This window comes from Vigna angularis, chromosome 1, assembly GCF_016808095.1.
Source record: "Vigna angularis cultivar LongXiaoDou No.4 chromosome 1, ASM1680809v1, whole genome shotgun sequence".
Lineage (NCBI taxonomy): Eukaryota > Viridiplantae > Streptophyta > Magnoliopsida > Fabales > Fabaceae > Vigna > Vigna angularis.
In genome coordinates this window covers 16,189,439-16,211,705 of record NC_068970.1, presented here as the reverse complement: position 1 = coordinate 16,211,705, position 22,267 = coordinate 16,189,439, and the positions used below count along the sequence as shown (strand labels likewise).

The 22,267-nt window shown below is 32.8% G+C and overlaps 3 protein-coding genes across 5 annotated transcripts; 2 read left to right on the top strand and 1 right to left on the bottom strand.

Annotated features, from left to right (window-relative positions):
* Window positions 1-3,269: 3,269 nt before the first annotated feature.
* LOC108331536 (glutamate dehydrogenase 2) lies at window positions 3,270-6,563 on the top strand. Its single transcript, XM_017566283.2, has 9 exons — window positions 3,270-3,521; window positions 3,689-3,802; window positions 4,674-4,895; window positions 4,970-5,044; window positions 5,144-5,260; window positions 5,351-5,604; window positions 5,770-5,845; window positions 5,919-6,005; window positions 6,095-6,563. Exons 1-9 carry the CDS (start codon window positions 3,414-3,416, stop codon window positions 6,278-6,280), a joined length of 1,239 nt encoding a protein of 412 aa, XP_017421772.1. The 5' UTR covers window positions 3,270-3,413; the 3' UTR covers window positions 6,281-6,563.
* A 1,059-nt stretch (window positions 6,564-7,622) lies between these two features.
* On the bottom strand, window positions 7,623-9,633 carry LOC108327439 (light-harvesting complex-like protein 3 isotype 2, chloroplastic). Its single transcript, XM_017561161.2, has 3 exons — window positions 8,967-9,633; window positions 8,228-8,365; window positions 7,623-8,104 (listed from the first exon to the last, which is right to left on the bottom strand). Exons 1-3 carry the CDS (start codon window positions 9,355-9,357, stop codon window positions 7,854-7,856), a joined length of 780 nt encoding a protein of 259 aa, XP_017416650.1. The 5' UTR covers window positions 9,358-9,633; the 3' UTR covers window positions 7,623-7,853.
* A 4,474-nt stretch (window positions 9,634-14,107) lies between these two features.
* Window positions 14,108-22,267, top strand: LOC108323402 (ATP-dependent Clp protease proteolytic subunit-related protein 4, chloroplastic). Of its 3 annotated transcripts, none has more exons than XM_017555848.2 (8): window positions 14,108-14,408; window positions 15,861-16,064; window positions 17,578-17,633; window positions 19,453-19,579; window positions 19,975-20,052; window positions 20,422-20,535; window positions 20,607-20,715; window positions 22,002-22,267. In XM_017555848.2, exons 1-7 carry the CDS (start codon window positions 14,145-14,147, stop codon window positions 20,676-20,678), a joined length of 915 nt encoding a protein of 304 aa, XP_017411337.1. In that variant the 5' UTR covers window positions 14,108-14,144; the 3' UTR covers window positions 20,679-20,715; window positions 22,002-22,267. The 3 variants fall into 3 exon arrangements, with proteins under 3 accessions (XP_017411337.1, XP_017411344.1, XP_017411352.1); XM_017555855.2 differs by having other exon boundaries at window positions 21,999-22,267; XM_017555863.2 differs by lacking the exon at window positions 22,002-22,267 and adding an exon at window positions 21,599-21,957.

Here is a 22,267-nt window from a genome sequence, read left to right as displayed (position 1 = left end):
AATGTAAGGTTATTTAATAGCCAGTTTTATGTTTCCTTGTATGTTTATCTCTTGCATATTCTGTGAGATTCAAACAGAAATAGTCTGTAGCAAGCTTGACTACATAGCAGCTACTTCTTTTTTCTAAGATCATTTGCATGTGTTTTCTTCCATAACTCCTTAGAATTAATGCAGCTTCCCTGCATACATTGAATATCAAGACTAAATTGATTTTAAAGCTAAATATTTTATGTGATTGAAGATCCACTAGTTTTAAACTATTTATCATATCTCATTGTAAGAAAGTAGTCACACTTAGTAGAAATTTCCCCTTAATCTGATATGCTAGTATGGCATTGTCCATTAGTACTTGTGACACACATATAGGATGATAATTAGAGTTTAAAGGAAACTAAAATATACACAAAAATAGGTTCTCATTTCTCAATGATCTTTAGAAAAACAAGGAATTAGAGAACTAACATCCAAAGGTAGTTGAACCTCCATAACAAAAAGAAAGATCTCCTCAGACAAGTGAAATTTCACAATCTACAAAGAAGAGTCAATTGTTAAAATAATTTTAAGTCACGAAAAACAAGAGAAAGTTCTTTTTAGAAAAATATTATGCACACATACTTCATTCAATCATGGTCATCTGACTAATAAGTACAACTCTTAAAATTTAATTATAGTACCTGACACTAAACAATTCATGCAGCAATATCCCTAAAATATGGTTAAGATGCAACATTTGCTTGAAATGAACTTTCAATTTAAAAATTTTTGTTTTCAAGGCTAATAAATCTCTACAGAGTAGCTGGTGTGCTGACAAAACACACAAATTTACAAATACACCCTACCTCAAAAGAAAAGAGAGAAGACAAAAATCAAAGTGAGCAAAATCAACTTCATAAATTCTAAATAGGATGAATATGGATGTTGAATGGAAAAACAAATGATTACTACAAAAATGATTGAAATTATCATGAAATTTTATCAACAAAAAAATTCGTTGGTAAATTTGAATTATTGACAGATTTTACTAATGAATTTTTAAAATTTTAATTACTAATAGATTTGTCTCTTGGTAACACATATTTCATTTACCGACGAAAAAATCTATCGATACATTCATCAATAATACATATTTTATTCACTGACGAAAAAATTTGTCAATAATCTATATTTTATTTATCTACGAAAAAATTCCTCAGTAAAAAGAGCTACAATTTTTTCGCCATTCTTTCTCTCTCTATGAACCACACATTATATTTTGTTTCATCTCTCTTATTGCAAACTTATTTCTCTTCTTGTTCCACAACCTCAAACCCCATTTCTCATTCTCTCATCTTCCCCATTTCCCTCATCTCAACTTAAACATTGCAGTTATAGGTCCTTTGACGTGCCTAGATCTTCGTTAAGCCAAGTTGTCGTTTCCATTGCCACGAACGCCTTCGAGCTTGGATTTTTCACTTCATTTTCTTCTTCTCTAACACATGCAAGGGATGGGTAATGCTTCTATTCTTCCTTTTTCATGCAAGGGCGCATCCAAGCCATGTCCATTGTCGTCGTGCAATGCACTACCACCACCGTGCATCGTTGTTGGCCAGTGATGGATTTGAAGCCAGCCAAATCCCTTATTCTCTTCTCTTTATTTTATCTCTTTTTGATTTGTGTTTGTGGTGAAGTAATTTTTTAGGTTGGCTATAATTTTGTACAGGTTATGAAATTGTGTTAATTTTTATGAAATTGTTGTAATGACAATTGAATGATAATACAATTGTAGAACAAAACAAAGTGGGATAATGAATAAAAAGGGAATGATGAAATTTTGTACAGGTTATGAAATTGTATGAATCTGTATGACATTCGTTTGTAATGTATGAATCTGTATGACATTCGTTTGTAATGTGCTAATTTTTCTAGATTGGAAAAAGTAAAGGAAAGAAGAAAAGGAGAAAAAAAGAAGAAGATGAATCAGATCGCAGTACCGACGGATTTTTGTTGCATTAATGATGTTGCCACATATTTCAAAACTGAACAAGTCATTCAAATTGACTTAAGTAGACAATACGTCGTTAGCGTTTTAAATGGTATGAACAAAATGATCAAATTGAATCATTTTTACAAAAAATGAGACCACTTTAAACAATTAAAAAATAGAAAAACCAGTTTAAACAAAACTAGCAAATAAGAAAACTAAAATAAATATTAAACAATAAAATAATTAAAATTAATTATGATTTTATTTATTGAATCGTTAAAGAAAAATAAAACTTAATTATATTTTTAAGTGAAAACGGCTGAAAATTAATAGATATTTTTGAAACTGTCAAACAAAAATCTTCTATATTACATTATTTTTATAGTAATAACTTGATAAATATTTTCTTATAATACATTACTAATTATAAATTATAATTAGAGGAGTTTTTTATGGTTATGGTAAGATACAAAATTTATATTGTAAATATTTATAATAATATATATTATATATCATATTTATTGTATAAAGATAATAACTGATATAATTAGTATAAAACTAAATGTCAATATTTATGTATTGATATTTAATGTACATAATGTATTTAGTCTAAAAGTAAATTTATCAACAATAGTAATAATAAAAATTTTAAATTTAACTATTAATAGTTTAATCAATGTCCTACATTTTTTAATTCTTTATTGTTACTAAAAAAAAAGTTATATTTAACTGTTCACCATAAGATTAGACAAAATAGAGTTCAATTTTAATTCGTGGTGAATGTAAGTATTTTTATGCTGAATTTATTATTTTAAGTTTTTGTTTTTATAAAGAATATTAGTAAATTCACCTTTCATAATATATATATATATATATATATATATATATATATATATATATATATCTTACATTTGCAAAGGATGATAATTGAATTTATATAGACACCGCAAATGATTTTAACTTTTTTTAATTATTATTACAATAAGATTATTAGTTTATAAAAATTACTTTAAAAATTCATGATAATTAGAAATATTAAAAATAAAATATTCTTTTTTCTTATATTTTATATAATTTCATTAACAAGAATTTTATAGATAAGAATGATATTTAAATTATTATATAGATAAGAATGACATGGATGACTGTGTGATATAGACAAAATCTATCAATGCCTAATTAATGAAATAATTAAACAATGAAATAATGAAAATAAATATAATGACGGTTACATTTAGTTTGAGAGTTTCAAGTCAAACAAAAATAATCTATGCCTACTTTGGCTCTCTCTCTCTTTCTTTCTCTTTCTTTCTCTTTCTTCCATCTATAAAAGCACATACTCAGTCACCTAATATTGCATAACCATAGCATTCTCTTCTTCACTTTAGTTGAGTGACACTTGACTCATTCAGTGACTCACATCTCTCTTTTGCATTCTCTCCTTGCAACCATGAATGCTCTAGCCGCCACCAACCGCAACTTTCAACGTGCAGCTCGCATTCTCGGCTTGGATTCCAAGCTTGAGAAGAGTCTTCTCATACCCTTCAGAGAAATCAAGGTAGTCAACCTCTCCCTTTTATGGATTTTCACTTCTTTTGTTTGCATGGCTTTCATTTCTTACTCACCTGATAAAAAAAGTGGTGATATTTTCATTTTATTGTTTGTGGGATGTGTGAAGAATATCTGGAGAAGAATTTACCTGTGGTTTGCTTCTGATCTTTTCAGGTTGAATGCACCATCCCGAAAGATGATGGAACTCTGGTTTCTTATGTGGGATTCAGAATCCAACATGATAATGCTCGTGGTCCAATGAAAGGAGGGATTAGATATCATCCAGAGGTTGAATATATCATGTTGTTTTTGTGTTTTCTCAGTATTTTGAATTTGATTTTGTGTTAATTGAACTCTTGATATTATGATTTTTCTTTTAAGTGTGCAATTTGGCTCAAATTATTTCATTTGAGTCCACACTGATATGATTATTTTTTTACCATATTTGTTTTGAAATTATAATTATTATTTTTGTGCAAGTGATGATATAAATTGTGAACTGTTGTCATTTCCTCTCTATAGCTTAATAGCGGTTGCAAATCATTATTAAAATTTTATGTTTCCAATTATTTAGTGTTGAGGATTAATTGACTGTGTTGATCATTGATTGATGCATACAGAAAAGGGAGTTTCAAATGGTACCTTCCTTCCACTCAATCCAATCCCGAGATCCACACGGAATTCAATTTGCATGTTGAATGTGACCTTTCTTATGTAGATCTGCGGAATCCAATCACAATATACATGCTACATTTCTTCTGTTTGCTAATATTGTGTTCCTAAATCCACATGCTTCTTGAATTGCCCTTATCTTATAATGAAATTACATAAATGCCTTTGAAAATTTACTTTCCTATCTGATCTTCTAAATTCAATCATGGAATAGATGTTGCATCTTCTTTTTCATTTTATTACTTACCTAAGTATGTAAATGTAACATGATATTATAGTTGTTTCTGAGATGATTTTCGTCCATCACAGCAGAACAAAATTTTTGGAATACTACATAAACCATTCTAACTATGTTGCTTAATAGTGCTTCAACTATAATAGGTTAACTTCACCATAGTTCTGATCTACACTTTGCTAGACTAAAAGAGATGGCTGATTTACACAGTTATTTTCATGATCATTTATCATTTTTTCATTTTGATGTCAGGTTGACCCAGATGAAGTGAATGCTCTAGCTCAGTTGATGACATGGAAGACAGCTGTTGCAGACATTCCCTACGGAGGAGCAAAAGGTGGGATTGGCTGCAACCCTAGAGATCTGAGTATTAGTGAGTTAGAACGTCTTACTCGGGTTTTCACTCAGAAGATTCATGATCTCATCGGTGTTCAAAGGGATGTTCCTGCCCCAGATATGGGAACTAATGCCCAGGTACTGATAGTAGCATTTTTATTAATGATTGTATTTTATAGTTTCATATATCTATAATTATTTCACTGAAACAGACCATGGCATGGATTCTTGATGAGTATTCAAAGTTTCATGGTCATTCACCAGCTGTTGTGACTGGGAAGCCTATTGTAAGTCTCAAATGCACAATACCCTTAGGAACTGTTAATAAATTTGACATTAGAGTTATCCAGAAATTTACTTTGAATGTTAATGTCATTTTTCTTTAGGATCTTGGAGGATCATTGGGAAGGGAGGCTGCCACAGGTCTTGGAGTAGTTTTTGCAACTGAAGCCTTGTTTGCTGAATATGGGAAGTCCATTGCTGATCACACATTTGTTATCCAGGTAATAATTTCTACTACCATCATGGTATGATGATATAGTGTGTACATATGAATCTCAGTTTCACCATCTATTTGATTTTAATCACACCAGGGGTTTGGAAATGTGGGCACATGGGCTGCTAAGTCTATTTATGAGAGAGGAGGAAAGGTGATTGCTATCAGTGATATCAGTGGTGCTATCAAAAACACAAATGGAATAGACATCCCTGCTCTGTTGAAATACAAGGATGAGGGCAATGGAACCCTGAAGGACTTTCCAGGTGCGGAAGTGATGGATCCAAATGAGTTGCTTGTTCACGAATGCGACGTGCTTATCCCTTGTGCATTGGGAGGAGTTCTAAATAGGTATGAATTTCTATGTTTGTATGCTTGTGTTTGTTTTGACACTGATCCATTAAACTTTTTCCAAATGCACTCTAAACGGGAGATTTTGACTAGAATCATCTTATTTAGATATTTCTTTACTATTGTTTTTAACAACAACTTAATTTTAGTATATTATTTTTGAAGGGAAAATGCTTCTGACGTGAAGGCTAAATTTATAATAGAAGCAGCAAACCATCCCACTGACCCTGAAGCGGATGAGGTAAGTTGATTGCCCTCAGGCTATATACATATGTGATAATGTAAAGATATAATGAGTGATTTTCTTTTTGCAGATTTTGTCTAAGAAAGGAGTCATCATATTACCTGACATCTATGCCAATGCTGGTGGAGTGACTGTGAGTTACTTTGAATGGGTTCAGGTAGATAGAATCAACTAAGTTTAAGTTTATTTTGACAGTGTTGACTGCGTTTTACTGTTTAACTTATTCTGGTTCTGTGCTGCTTGCAGAATATTCAAGGTTTCATGTGGGATGAGGAAAAGGTGAATCATGAGTTGAAGAAATACATGACCAGATCTTTCCAAGACATCAAGGCAATGTGCAAGATTCATAACTGTGACTTGCGAATGGGAGCCTTCACTCTTGGAGTGAACCGTGTTGCTCGTGCTACTCTTCTCAGAGGTTGGGAAGCTTAGGTTCTGAACCTACAAGAGTAGGATTTTATATGGCTGTGATTTCTTTAATCTAGGTTTAGTCTAGGTTTAGTTAGTCAAGTAAAAGGCATTAGAGACTTGCCAATAAAACATTATTCTCGCCATTTGGTCTGTCCAATGTGTATGGTTCTTGTCATTTGGTGTTTGATAATGCCATAGTTACAGCCATATTTGTTTCAAATGTTCTAGTTGTTCTAGTTGTTCTAGTTTGATGTATTAGTGGATTGCAGTTTTTTAGTCTATTGCTTTTTATTTTGAAATCTTAGTCATGGGCTCATCTTCCTTTACTAAAAAAGAATCTTCATTAAAAAAAAATCTAATAAATAATCTCCATAAAACCCATTGTCGGAAAAATACCAATCTAATAAAATGACAATACTAAACTAATAGCATAATAGATTTCTTAGAATTGAGAGGTTATAGTTGCATCAAGACAGTCTGGTATATGTCAAGTCATACTACATTCTTGAAAAAATTTATTTTGATGTGAGTTGTACAAATAAGTTGCTTTAACTTAGAAATTCACTTATAAATCCAATTTTTTATATTAAAAACTCTTCAATTTTGGCAACTCATATGTAAGACTTACTCTAAGTAACATTTTTTATTTTAAAACAAATCTTATTAGAGACGATCATTGTTCTTATCTCTAACGAAAGAAACATTCATTAAAGGAAGATCACCACTAAGACCGAAGGAAAACGTTTTGTTGATTCTTATCTCTAACGAAAGAAACATTCATTAAAGGAAGATCACCACTAAGACCGAATGAAAACGTTTTTTGACAACAAAAGTTTGCCAACTTTTTAACAATTACACGTGACCCATTTTCATTTCGGTTGTAAAAGGTTATAAAAAAGTTTCTTTTTGGCGTAGAGGGCGTATTTGGAGAGAAATTTCAGATTGTCCTATTCTTGCTTTCATTTCGGAATTCCCTCTTCTTCCTTTTTGGTTGTCTTCCTTTTTGGTTTTGCAGTTTTCGTCACTCTTTTCACTCTCTCTGCATTGCTTTGACTCTCTTTAGACGATGCTCTCAGTGTGTTTGCTCCATTGGTTGCAAAATTTGGTTGTCAATATATCGGGATCTCTTTAAAAAACAATGATACAGTGGTCTCTATCTCGCGCTTCCATTCAGAATATTATTATGGCAAGTTTGGTTCAGTGATGGAACGATCTTTTCAGAGACGGAAATGTTCGGTAAATTTCACGTCAACCTTTGTATGCGTATCAATACCTAGGAAAGATGGGCTTCGCAAATTCATGTTAGTTATCTCAATTGAGATTGCAACAAAAATGAAACTGAAAAAATGATAAAAACAAAAAATAGAATTGCCACAAAGTCGTATTAATTTTGGAAGTTGAGGGATCTTGAAATAAGAAAAAGACAATTCCCGCATTGCAAACAGACAAACTATCTAGGCCATTTGAAGCTAGGACGAGAGAAGGATTTGAACTACAATGTCTAATTCATATCCATGTCTTTTTTGTACTAGAAAGAGTAATAGAAACTGTATTAAGAGACATATAGAGGGAGAACTACAAAACAGCAATTCCACTACTCATTCTTTGGAGTGCTTGAATTTTCGTCCTGCCAAGTTGCTTGCCATTGCTTGTCATATAAAGTAGTCTCATCCAATAGCTTCTTAAGGTTTTCAAGGTCCTCATTCTTTCGGATCAGAAGAACTCCGACAACAGCCACGAACAGCAGAGTTTTGCAAAAGAAGTTTCCCATTTGATCCACTAGGCCTACTCCTGTCAAGCTATCAACCAGATATGCCATAAAGAATCCTATCATGGCAGCACGACCTGCACGATACTCAAAAGAAGAAGAAAAAAATTAACATTGAAGGTTCTGTTAGTTTTTATTTGTCTCTTATGACATAAGAAATTATTCTTTAATTTCATTCTGGAATGCAAATCAAAACTGACCATTGAGTAGTTCAGCTTCAGGGAGATGGAACCTTTTCATCCATGCCCACCAGGGTATGATGGAGGTGTCAAAAACTACAGGATTTTCATTGCTGGATGATTCCGGGTTATCCTCAAGCCATTTCCTCCTTCTAGCCTCTGAAAATAATTACACCCTGGGATGAAATACAGGCTGATGTATTTTTTAAGGGGAAAAAAATGAAACCAACAAGATATGAATCTGATCCAACATCAACTATGTGTTAGCCCTCTGTCAAATAAACACAAAATGAACCATACTCTGTCAATTGGAATATATCAGGAATGACATTGGAAACAGACCCATCTACTCCATTTTATTAGCAAACTGATTTCAATTGGGGTGTAGAAATGTCACACTCTTCAAGCCACATTTAATTTGACAAAGGCTTTTCACCATGACAATCACAGAAAAAAGAATTTATCATTCAAGAATAGCTAGAGTCCGAGCACTTCTATGTGATCACAAGTTACACCATACTGGAACACATCTACAATCTAAAAGCCGCAAAAAGGTATATCTTTTTTTCTTGTCAACAAGATTTGTAGCAATTAACAACAATGCCTCTGCAAAATGGTTACTTTAAATTACTGAAGAAGAAGAAACAGATATGTATGAAGCTATAAGGGTTACAGGCATCAACCAAAACTTAATTTAATAGAAAGAAAAATTAAAAGCATCACCATTACCAGCACAATGAGCAAGGGATAATAAAATTACCAGCATCAATTACAGCATCCCAATCGGTGGTGCCATTTTTCTGAAACTGCTTCAAGTCCCATGTTCCAGAAACCCATCTTGGATCCACGAAACCACTTTGAACTTTCACCTCCTCACTCTGAACCGCAACAGCAGCAGCAGCAGCAGCCCCATTGGTTCCAACAGAACTGTTCTCGAGCGGCGGGGGAGAAGACTCCGGCGGCGGCTCGACGGCAGTCCCGACACCGTTCTCAGCAGCAGCCGCCTTCAAAGGAGAGATAGGAAGGGTCCTGGACCTGAGAGAGAATAAAAAGTTGGTCTTGTGGAAGAGACGGGGTTTGGATTGCAACGAAGGAGTGGCTGGGAAAGGGGAAAAGGAAGCCATGGTGGTTGACATGCTTTGCATCTGCATTAATTTGATTGGTATGTGAGTGTGAATTTGTGTGTGTGTGGTGGAGGAAATATCAGAACATGGTGGTTGGGTGAGTTGATGAGTGGGTGGGTTTGAGTTTCTATTTCCGGCTGGGACAATCCTCAGCCTTAGAAAGTATGGGCAAAGCACACACAAAAGCCACAAGGGGGAAGTACTGAAGTGAAAAAGGAAAAGGTACAGTCTGAAGGCCTCGCAACTCCTTTGTCCTTAGTCCATTCTCATCAGTCCCTTATCCAATCATCTCCCAGCACGCAAAATCTATGGATTACACCATCTTCAAACTTACAAAATAGCCCATCTAGTATGCCACAGGAATGCTCAATTAACCTATGTTGGACTTGGATTTCAGAACAGTAACGATTTTAGGTGAGTAAATATTCATAGATTTTGTGGATGTTTATAATTTTATGAAATAAATCTTGTAGAAGCTTAAGAAAATTTATAGAAAATAGTACTTACCTGGATTGAGTTGAGTTGAAATTGATTAGTCGTAAAATTTAAGATTGATTCAGTCAATTAATAGGTAAATCTGATGCCGATAGAGATGATAACAAATGATTATGGAGAGAATCGATTTTGTATAGTAATTTAAAGATTGTTCTAATATTGGTATAGATAGAAGTTTCCATATTTTAGCTGCTTTTATACATCTTTACAGTATAGTCTCTTTTTTTTTAACCTGCGCATTCTAACTTCTTTTAATTTTGTTTATAACATTTTTTACCTTTGTTTACTTCGGAATCCAACTTTTTGGAAATTTAATACTATGCGCTTTTAAAGTGACTCAAAATTCTTTAGTTGAGAGACAAAATTTCTTGTTTAGCAAAACCACTTTACCAACAAGTAGTAATTATGCTTATGGTGCATATGAAATGACACTAAGCAATATGAAGTATTTATCATCATAATAAAAAGAGAAAAATAAAGTATTAAATATTAAATTTCATAACTATTAAATATAGTAAAAACATATTTATAAGATTAATTTTCCTTATATAAAAATACGTAATAGTATATTTATAATAAAGAGAATGTGCACTAAATTTGAACGTAGATGAATATATAAAAATAACATGTATATGTTTCCTAATTAACATAGGAACATCGTTTTCTAATTAATATAAAATGTAATATATTTAACATTTCTTTAATCGGTGCATATGTGCAAACTTGTTATAAATGTAATTAATCTTTTATTTCTGTAATAATTTAGTAAAAAAATTTACTAATTGATAATTTGAGTTTACAAATTCAGTTTTGATGTTTTCAAATACAATTTTTTTTTGAATGAAATTATAATGAATCTTAATGTATTTGGTCCTCTTGTGAAAGATAGGATTAAAATTGATATAAAGTACCATATGATTGTCATATATAAGTGTTACTTGGGAAACATCTTTAAATTGTAATTTTTTAAGCAATTATTTAAGTTAAAAAAGTTCAAACTAGTTGAGGTCATAACTTTATGTTATGTTTTAATACTAAATTTTGTCAGAATGCTTTGTTTCTTGTTCTTCTAAGAAATCAAGTTACCACCAATGGAAACACAATAATTGAAATTAGATCTTCTATTATAAGAAAATCATGCCCAACCAGCATATGAATAGGAAACAACTTTTGTATGGTTATTGGAACTATATAACAAACATTTTTTAATAAATCTTTTAATGTATTTTAATATATGGATGACAATATTCCAATAATCTTTCACATGAAAATTGAGAAATTGGCTCACCACATTAACTGCAAAAGAAATGTTTGGATGAGAAATTGTAAAATAATTTAATTTCCCAACAAATCTTCTATGTTACTTGGGATCTAAAAGAGTCTCCCTTGATTTGGTAGGAGTTTGGTATTAGGATTCATATATGTGTCAACAAATTTTGAATTCTTCAATCCAAGTTCTTCCAAAATACTTAATGCATACTTCCTTTAAGATATAACAATGTTATCGTTGTTGGATTGTGCCATCTCAATACCCAATAAATATTTAAGTTTACCAATATCTTTGATATGAAAATGGTGGTAAAGATGTTGTTTCATCTTAGAGATGTCGTCATTGTTGAATAACACTGTTAAATTTTCCAAACTAGGCTCTAGGAGATTGTTTTAGGCCATATAAAGATTTGCAAAGACAACATACCAATCTGATAAGTGTGAAAAATAGTTGTTTTTACACTTATAAATGATCTCAATCTTATAATTATTCATGTTATTACTCAGTGAAAAACTTGATAACTTTTTGGCAAGTATACCAAATCGTTACAAGTAATACAGTGGATAAGTAAAAATGTATCGTTCTCCCAAGGGAATTTGAGTTACGTATTTCAATGAAAATTATTTATCAAGATCAATTACTGATGATATTTGTGATTTCAATTTGGATTTAAGCATGAAATTAACAACGTAAAAAAAAATAAGATTGAAAAAATGCGATAAAAGATCACTGGAATTGGTCTTTGACTAACATTACAGTAAGATCCTGAATAACATATATTCTTTGTTCAAGCCTTCACATGAGAGTATCTTGATTTAATTCCTTAAAACAAGTTCTAAAATTATATATTGAATTATTAATTCCTTAATTAATTCATCAGATCATTTTGCATTAAGTTCAGATGTAAGAATGACCAAAAGCACAGAAGTTATTCCTAGCGTAATTTACTTTTAGTTTCGTTTCTTACGTTTCTGGTTCTAAAAATACTTTCTAGTACAAAAGAACTTTTAAAGAGATTAATACTTCCGTATAATCAAAAGCAAGTCAAGAAAAGAACAAGAACAGAAACATATATTGCATAAAAAATTTACATTAACGTATCGTCATACAACCAATTCCAATGAACAGAAAATTTAGCCTATCCTAGACATCTCAAACGTACTCTTTACAGCAATCCCTTGCAGAAAGTGAAGTTTTGATGTCTTGAAAGGTCTCCTGATCGTCTCCTGAATTCTCCAGTATTTTTCTGGCTATTTTCGTGTGTCAGAAGATGGTTTCTGTCTTTCTGTCACATCTTTTAAAGCCACTCAACTTAATTAATTCGCTCAACGCACAGGTGTGTGTGCGCTATGCGAATTTCTTGTAACTGCTGCCTCTCGACTGATGTTATTCGCACAGAGCACAAGTATTGGTGCGCTATGCGAATTTCCTTTTGCTGGCGGTGCGAATTTTGGCTTGCGCTATGCGAGAATTGGCTGACAGACTTCCAATTATACATCCTTTCCTGTACAATAATTTACAATACAATCTACTTCTTATTACAACATTTCACTGAATAATAATATGAATAATTATAAGATTGAGATCATTTATAAGTGTAAAAACAACTCTTTTTCACACTTATCACAATCTAGAAGACTCTCTTTAAGCAATTGAGAGGTTGCTCCATATAAATTTCTTTTTGCAAATCTTTAGTGAAGAAAATAGTTTTGGCACTCAATTGATAAATGGGTCATTGTTGAAGAGCAATCATAACTAAAAAGAAACGAACAAAAGTCATCTTTGTCATTGGAGAAAAAGTATCACCATAATCCAATCTAAAAATTTGTGTGTAACCCCTGACCATAAGTTGAGTTTTGAGGCGATCAATAGTACCACTAGGACCAACTTTGATAGCAAAAATTCACCCACAACCAACAACAATTTCTCATATGGTACTGGATGAGCTCCCAAGTTTCACTATTTTGAAAGAGCATTTAGTTCATCTAGCATGACCTGATGCCAATCAGGATGAGTTAAGACATCACTGACAAATTAAGGAATAAACATAAAATAAATAGACGAAAGACATGTATAAAAAGGTGAAGATAATGTATGATAATTCAAAGCAATATAATGTGGACAAGGATTAAGAGTAAAACATATGTCTTTATGGAGGAAAATTGGAAGGTCAAAAGTTATTATAGATAGGGAGACAAAATAGTTGACACTTAAAATGAGTCACTTATAGTGATTAGAAAAGATGTCTTTGACTATAAACCTAAAGAAATGATGAAGGAGAAGAGTCTAACAATGAACTAGGCTATGTAAAAAAAATCATAATAAGAATATTAAATGATGAAGGAGAAGAATCTAACAATGAACTAAGCTATGTAAAAAAAATCACTTGTAATAAGAATATTAGTTTTAGTAGATTGAGATACATCAAAAGAAGAAAGACCTTAAAGTAAAAAGAAAATTAATTGAAAATGACATTTGCAAAAACAAAATAGTTTTCATTATAAAATATTTAGGCTATAGATATAAAACATGGGGTGCAGGAAGAAATTAGCTACATACATCTACAATAAAAGAAATTGCCTAGGCCGAAAACTAATAAGCTCTGATTAGTTTCTTCATGCTCTTCCATAACTTTTTTTCTTGAATCTCTCTATACACATTTTTTCCTATTTTTCTCTTTCTAGATTGTATAATCACAAAGATAAACATATTTTCAGTATAATTTAAAAAAAAGCGACTTCTAAATTATATAAGTCGAAAGTTATGTTTTCTTAAAAGAAGCTTCGAATAAAAATAATTTGATTGCTAGATTGTACAATTTAAAAATATTTTTTAAACAAAATATAACTTTCGTATTACAAATTCGAAAATAGTTTGATTCATAAACTTTAAAATTAAAAAAAAAAGATAAAATGGAAAACACAATTTTATGAGGGTGCAGCAAGAAAGCTATGGAGGTGCAGGAAGAAAGTCCAAGAACATCCATTTAAAAGCTGTGACTTGCTTACATCTCCATTATTTTCTTCTTTCACGTAGTGGCTCACTCACCATGGAGGTTGCCTCAACTGCTTCTAGCTTCGCACTCAACAAGCCAATTATGGCATTGCCGTCTTCGTCTCGAACCGTAACCCCTATTCGAGCCATGAGTTCGTCGACCTCCTCCGTCAGGACATCTCTCTCCACCAATTTCATTGCTCCTCCTGCCTTAATCAGCAGCGCCTCTAGCCATTTCTCCGGCTACAAGCTCCGACCATCCTCCCTCAACCCGGCTTCATTTGGTGGCTCCAACGCCAAGCGAGGCGTCATTACTATGGTACCATTTTACCACCTTTCTTCATCCGCTCTTCACATGCACATTTGCGATGTTGGTTTCGAATTGGATAAGAGATTGGCGATTTGATGTGAACACTGTAATAATTTAGATTCTGATTTGGGGTGAATACTCACCGTTTGTCTGTGCGTACTGTGATATTTTCGAGTGTGAATTTATAGGTTTAAGGGTTTAGTTTCTAATCAGCGTATGAGGTCGTAGGGTTTATAGTTTTTGTTTTACTTAAACATAAGCGGTTGCAGTTTGAAGAATTTATACAATTTATATAGGTATGGAATTTGACTTTGACGGCTATTGAGAAGAAGTGAGTAGGGTTTTATGACGACTAAAGTCGTTTTAGAACAGAGTTTTCAGGTCGCACATTAGGGATTTGAAATATATCAATGAGTCCTTGTAGTCATCATTATCACAATCACGAACACCCTACAAAACAAAGTTGTTGGCAGAGAAGTCTCACTTTGTCGAAAATAGCCTTCTCTCGGAATCAGAAGAAAATATTTATTGACGTAGCCAATCCTTTTTTAACCACATGTTCTGTTTCATTTTTGAAACCAAATGTAGAATAAAACTCATGTTATGTTCTATATTGTTCTAGCCTGTTCACAAAGATGCCACTTTTATCCCTGAAGATACAGATGTCCATGAAAGCCCAACACACCTTATAAAAAAACATTGTTAAGATTATAAAATAAAAGAGTAATATATTTGGCTTTTCCCATCGACTTTCTATATAAATAAAGTACTCATTCTGCAAGCACAATGTTCATATTACAAGTCAAAAATGATTTTCAATTTTCAAAAATGGAAAACCCTAAACTACTGAATGCTATGAATCCCAAAGATTGACAGCCAGCAATTCTTTTCGCTTTCTTCTGAGTTTGCCCCCATTTATCACAGTTGATAGCATGTTAGATCGATGCACTATTGGAGAATTTTTCTGGCTGAACTAGAAAAGGCATTCCTAATTAGCGAAGAGGCAATGATCCCTTCTAACATTTTGCGTTGCATGCCATTTTTAGATTTCTTTGTCACTTATTCGTTATACTGATCTACCTGATAAGGGTTAGGATTTATTTAGTGGATTCTCTTTGGTTGTCCATGAACAGTTTCTTCATTTTGATAGATATGTGGAGAGGACTGGGGGCTCCATTTTATTATTTTATTTGTTTTTGTTTAATGCTATATGTATAGATCTGTCATTGTTTTTGTTTTTCATCTGTTGAAAAGAGACTCATATATGGTCATTGCTGTGCAGTGTGTGAAACAAACAGTCCTTAACTACCACGGTTCCTTAAAGTGCAAAGTTGTTTGCTTGATTTGTGTATTATGTGAATAAATGGTATAACTTGTAATGTACAATATTTCATAGCACGTTGAGGTACAATATATGCCATCTTTATGCAGGTTTGTTGTTCTCTTTTTGTCTTTGGATAGGTTATTCCATATTCAAGTGGGAGTGCATTTGAACAACCTCCACCGGACTTGGCTTCTTACTTGTACAAAAACCGAATTGTTTACTTGGGCATGTCTCTTGTTCCATCTGTTACTGAGTTGATTCTAGCAGAATTTCTTTACCTTCAATATGAAGATGATGATAAGCCTATCTACCTCTACATAAACTCCACTGGGACAACTAAGGTAGCTGTTATTTCTCTATTTCGTATTCAGCCTGTTTTCACCTGAGAAATACTTTCTCATAGCTTGATGTGTGTTGATATCTGATTTATTTAATTTTAAAGCATTTTCCTTTTTACTAAGGTGCATATAGCGTGGCTTGGTTATTTAGAGTCACGTGTTGTAAGAGGGGTTGATAAGGGGAGGGAGGGGACTAGGGAGTGTGTGCATTAGAGGAGTGATAGTGAGGTAGATGAACCAGATCAAATTATGCAACTTCATTAGAAATATAATTGGGTTCATTGTGTTAATGCAATAATTTTTTAGAAACTACTATGGATATTACTTGCTGGTGTTGCACACCTTGATAAAAGTCATGCTTTTGGGGGTTTCCCTTTTCAAATTATACCTACTTATGCATAATGTGCTAAGAAATTGCCAGATTTGCTCAAATGTTATGTTTTGCTTATTAATCTGAAACAAACCAATGTAAATTTTGATAAGCACTACGTTGATGGCAATTGCTTTACTAGCAATTATGGTGAACAGAGGTATTGATGAGTGTTAGTCCATGTTCTCATTAGATTGTGATATAGTGCGTGGAAAATGAAGCTCTAGAGCTAAGTCCAAACTAGCCTAACCAGGTTGCAAGCATTGGGCTGGAGGTGGGGGTTCTGGGTTTGGTTAAGGTTATGCCCAAGATGAAGGATATCTAAAGCCTACTGATCTATTGAGCCTCACAGTTTTATACACCATGGCTTGAGGATCTTTTATGACTACCAAAAGTGTTAGAGTCACGAATTTGAGTAAAGGGGGCCAATATTGAATCTGTAACATGTTGAATCTATCATCTTGATACATGCTTGTACTTTAAAAGAGCGAATAGGAAAGACTGAATTGTTCTGTTGTCTAAAATGTTGAAAATTGATACAATATATAGATCCGAATGAGGTGACCCTAATTAAAGAAATAAGGAAGTAAATGAGAAATTAAAACTGTACACAATCAACCCCCTACTTACTGTAATTGAAGTCACTATCCTACTTAATAAGCATATATAGTCTTATCATATAGGGTGAGGCCATGCCTACACTTGTCAACCTACTTTTCATAGAAATTAAAGAATATCAACAAGTTTTGAAACTTTGAGAAACTATTACTAATCTAAATATTTTTTGGGTTCAGTTTAACGCTATTATGGAGATGCCTTGAAGCTAGAAATCTGCCCTAGACATAGATAATTTAATAATTATTTTATATAGCCTAGCTAAATGAAATTAATAAAATCAACACATTTTATTCCTTTCTGTATAATTAGCAGAGAGCTGCTCTGTTTTATGACAATATCATGTACAACATCAAGAACCTAGTCTTATCCTACTATGAGGAGGCTACATGAATCTATATGAACTGTTGAATGCTTTCACTTCTGACTACTAAAGGACGACAAATGATTTTCATAAGATTCTAAAATATGGTGCCTCAATCTCCTTGGAAATATTCATTTTCTTAATGGAATTTTGTTTTGTTCTTTCAGGGAGGTGAGAAGTTGGGTTATGAGACTGAGGCCTTTGCAATTTATGATGTGATGAGGTTGTTATTGCTATCATTTCTGTGATCATGCTATTTATTTTGCTTATCTCACTTATTTTAGGCTCTTAAGTATACACTACAAAGGTGTCATTAAATGGGAAGAAATTTAATTGCTGTCTTTCTTCCTTTTCTCTGCTCAAGTTATGGGTTGTAAGGTGGAGAAGTGCTTTAGTTGGCTATGCTTATATATTGGCACTGTGTTAAGATTTTAATAACTAGGAATCCATGAGTCCCTCTGTAGGTAGTAATCTGAGTGGCAGTAATACCCACAATAAACATCCTTACCGTAGTGTTTTTTGATGGAAAGTGATTCTCTATAAGTTGTATCAAGGTTTTCAATTGACTCTAGATTTCTAAATTAATTTTTTTCCTAATCTGTGCTTTTCTTGTGGGTTCACTGCTCATAGGTTTACATATTTTAGAAATCATGTTTGTTGTCTAGTTTCTATTTACTTTCCCTTTTTTTTCGTGCCACTGTTCACTGCTGCCATCACAGTTCATTGCTGGCATTATTGTTTAAGGCGAAGACATTCCAGCAAGCTTTTTCCTACTGGAGTTACTGTTCACTGTTGATGATTTTCTAGAAAGCTCTTTTCAGCTAACAATAACATTTATCAGCAAAGTTTTTCCAATGAGTGGTTTTACTGCTATCTTTTTTTAATGAGTACTATTTATGGTTGACTTTTTTGGGTCAGTGTTGTTTACTAATCAACATTTTTTGGCAAGTACAATTTACCATCAACTTTTTCCGGTGAGCACTATTTATTGTTGACGTTTTTCTGCTGAGCAATGTTTAATGATTCCAACAAGTATTGTTTACTGTCTAGTTTTTTTTTTTCTTTCGTAGAGATTTTTTCTGCTAGTGACTGCCACCAGTGGCATTAGCTTGCTGTGCGATGACCATTTTTTCTCTTTAACAGTTGCTATGTCCTCTGAGCATTTTTTCTTCTCAACCATTGTTGGACTGTCTGAGTATTTTGGCTTTCTGACATCGACCATGTGCTAAGATTATATTTTTCCTTTTGACAACCTTAGGGTCCTGAGAGCAATTTTTTTCATTCTGAGAGCTATCTTGTCTTCTACCCAGTTTTGTTCTCTGGCAGCCTGTGGCCTTTGTCCACTTCTAACAATCTTTACTTCCACCTTGAGGGAAATTCCTAAGTAATGCTTTATATGTATATATGTTCCTCAACTATGCTAATTGAAATACAAGAGGATTATATCGCAAAAATGTATACCATTTCCCTCTTCAATACGATTTGAAAGGACAATACATATTGAAGATTAATGGTCACCTTGACAGACATAAAGCCATGCCTAGTCTAGGGAATATCTACTATCTTTGTTATTATTTACTTTGGCAGCTTTTACAACTTACTTGCTGACGTGTTTACGTAGTCTCTTGAGGGATCTTTAGGATGACATTTGTAACAAGTTTATTTCATTTGATGCATATGCTCCATAGCTCGAGGAGGAATGATGGATATATAATTTGATAAGGAAATATTTTAGTAATTATTTATCATTATTAATATTGATTTTGTTTCTTATTATTCTATCTCTTCTTCATTATAAATAAGAATATTCATGCGTGTACCTAAAACATGAACTTTGTTATTCTTTCCGAGCAATACCATCTTTAGTGACCTATTTTTTCACTAATCCTTTCAACATGATATGTTTATTTTTCCTGTAATTATTATAAACCTGAAGATGAAACATACTTCTTTTTATTCTATAGCTTTTTCCCAACTTGAAGAATTCCTCATATAATGTTTGTGTTTATATTTATAAATCTAGCTTAGTTGTTGTGACACAGGTATGTCAAGACTCCTATTTTCACTCTTTGTGTTGGTAATGCTTGGGGAGAAGCAGCATTGCTTTTGGCTTCAGGTGCAAAGGGAAACCGCTCTGCTTTGCCATCATCAACAATAATGTTAAGACAGGTTTGTACTCCATCATTTGTGACTATTACAAATGAAAAGGCTGTTTGGTTTAAGAAAACATTTCCTGTTCTCATTTTCTGTTTTTACTGTTGCCTATTTCCAAAAGTTCATCATTTCATGTTTGAAATTGTTGAAACAGAAAACAATAAAAAGTTGTTTTTCACCATTTTCTATACCAAGGATTTGAAAACAGGAAATAAAGTTAAAATAAGGTGGTGTTTGGTAATTAAAAGTGAAATAAAAAATGAATATATATACATTTTCTTAAAGAAACAACCCCTAACTATCCCCAATGCTTAAGCTGATGGTGTGGTCATTCTAGTTACTTAGTTTGTTGTATTTCTTTTGGGATCTTGTATCCTAACATCTGAACTGTATGGTTTTTCAATTTGCAGCCAATTGCAAGGTTTCAAGGTCAAGCAACAGATGTTAACCTTGCAAGAAGAGAAGTCAATAATGTGAAGGCAGAATTAGTATGTGCTTCTATCTAATTTTCTATAGCTAAGTTTTTAGTTGAAGTTATGTATTACTATCTGTGAAGATTTTTGGACCAGTGGATACTTTTGTATTTTTAGTCCCTTTAAAATACTGAAATATTTGTTTATTTTTTTATCTGCTACTGAAATGTTAGTTTGTTGAGCAGTAGCCGAACATTTCTTGGTTCCCTTCAACCACAAAGCATGAGATTATGAACTGTGTTGTATTTGGACATTTCAATGGACTTCTGCATAATTTTGATTTAATATGGGTTCTTAAGAATGTATACTTTACTGATCTTTAAGAAAAGCTGACTGAAAGATTATTGTAGCAACTCGTGCATGATGTTTGTTTATTTTTTAAAGGTTAAATTGTATGCAAAGCATATGGAAAAAACACCTGAGCAGATTGAAAATGATATTCAGCGTCCAAAGTATTTTAGCCCCAGTGAAGCTGTTGAGTATGGTATCATAGACAAGGTACTTGCCATTAGACATTTTCGTTTTATCATTTATTTTACTTGAAAATAAAATTAACTGTCTTTTTGCAGGTTATATACAATGATAGGGGGTCTGAGGATCGTGGAGTTGTTTCTGATCTTAAAAAGGCACGGCTTATTTGACAGTTGGGATTTGAATTGCAATTTTCTCGGAGTTCAGGTAAAGCACATCTCAAGTTATTATTGTATTAAACAGTTGTTGCAACTTCAAAATTGATTTAGTTTATTGTTATCTTAGAAGAAGATTAACTGTACCCTTTTTAGCAACAACTCTTTTTTAAATCTTATGGTTCTTTGCTATTATTTTGATGGGTTGTTTGTGATGCTCAGAAATTAAATGCTCGTAAATCTTGCATTGATCAATTAAGTAATCACCCATGGCTATAATATTTTCCGTTTACACTTGGCTTTACGCTTCTGGTGTTTGCCACCGCAAAACAAGTAATGGTCTAGCGTTGTCCAATGATTGCGCCAAGCACGAGTTAGTGCTTCATATTTTGTGTAGAAAGGAGCCCCAAAGCCCTTTATTTGAACCTTTTTGGGAGTATAATGCATGCTCTCAATTAGTTTTTCACTTCGATGAGCTAAATAGTAAGCTTTGATTGACAGCGACATCCACAACCTCTGTAGTTTCTATTATATTCCACTACTAAGTGCAAACATAAAATTAAGGGAACGATTACTTTTTCATGTCCATACACCCGTGCAAAATGTTTTCCCCTCTTCCTACCTCCAAAATATTAACAAATATATTGGAACGGATGAAGATCCTCTACAATAAGAGAATAACTCTGAATAAATATAAACCATGAAAATGCTTTATTTTACAACGAATAATTTGAAATATTAGATGTAATCTGTCGGATTTGAACTGCATGATGGTGTAGTTACTTCTGACTAGAGAATCCTAATCCTAGGAGAAGGGACATGTATGCTCATGCTAAGGTTTCTGCTTGGGCTGTTTGGTATACTTGTTCATATCGTGCATTTTCATGAATTGCCATTAGAGTCAAGATTAAGACTCTGATTAAATTGGTGAATAGGCACTTTTGTATTTGGCCGGATTTAGTTTCATCTTGTTAGTTGGCTTGCTTCACAACACGCGTTGAAGACACATGTAAGGGAGACACAGGAATACCCCACTCGCACATTTGCTGGTCCGTTGGTCTCTTGGTTATGTATTTTTATGCATTATCTAATTTAAGTGGCTTTGATGGAGTATTGTCAAAATTGATGACCATTATAGAGATTCGACTTTTTTGTTTTTTAAAACATGATTCCATTTGTTTCCTTTTTTGGCATTGATACAGTAAGTATGTAGCAAAAATTGTGATTGTTTTCTTGTCTACAGGAATTTGTGTGGAAATGGTAGTTTTTGTGGATTCCTTATTTTCTTGGATATGATGTTTTGTATTCTTAATAAAATATTTCTTGTAATGGAAGTAGATCAGCTGAAATGGAAGAAGATCGGCAATGAAATTGGGCAACCATGCCAAGCAAGTAGCGGATGTTGTAGTATGAATTGTTAATACCATAGGATCATATTTCTCTTCCCAAAAATAGGCTGAAGGATCTATCACTACTTGTTTTCTAATATGTTGTAGACATGACTGTATTCTGGTTCATTCTAATTCAAAACGGTTTTTGTATGTCAGTACCAGCAGAACGAAACTTGATTACAGTTAATGCCAATGTTTAGCAATTTTGAAGAA

Coding starts and splice junctions, on each gene's coding strand:
- LOC108327439 (XM_017561161.2), bottom strand. CDS start 9,357: ATGCAGATGCAAAGCATGTCAACCACCATGGCTTCCTTTTCCCCTTTC. Junction 8,366..8,966: donor GGATGCTGTAATTGATGCTG/GTAATTTTATTA, acceptor AATTATTTTCAG/AGGCTAGAAGGAGGAAATGG. Junction 8,105..8,227: donor TGAAGCTGAACTACTCAATG/GTCAGTTTTGAT, acceptor AGTATCGTGCAG/GTCGTGCTGCCATGATAGGA.
- LOC108331536 (XM_017566283.2), top strand. CDS start 3,414: ATGAATGCTCTAGCCGCCACCAACCGCAACTTTCAACGTGCAGCTCGC. Junction 3,803..4,673: donor GGATTAGATATCATCCAGAG/GTTGAATATATC, acceptor TTTTGATGTCAG/GTTGACCCAGATGAAGTGAA. Junction 5,846..5,918: donor CTGACCCTGAAGCGGATGAG/GTAAGTTGATTG, acceptor TTCTTTTTGCAG/ATTTTGTCTAAGAAAGGAGT.
- LOC108323402 (XM_017555848.2), top strand. CDS start 14,145: ATGGAGGTTGCCTCAACTGCTTCTAGCTTCGCACTCAACAAGCCAATT. Junction 17,634..19,452: donor GCAATTTATGATGTGATGAG/GTTGTTATTGCT, acceptor GTTGTGACACAG/GTATGTCAAGACTCCTATTT. Junction 19,580..19,974: donor CAACAATAATGTTAAGACAG/GTTTGTACTCCA, acceptor TTCAATTTGCAG/CCAATTGCAAGGTTTCAAGG.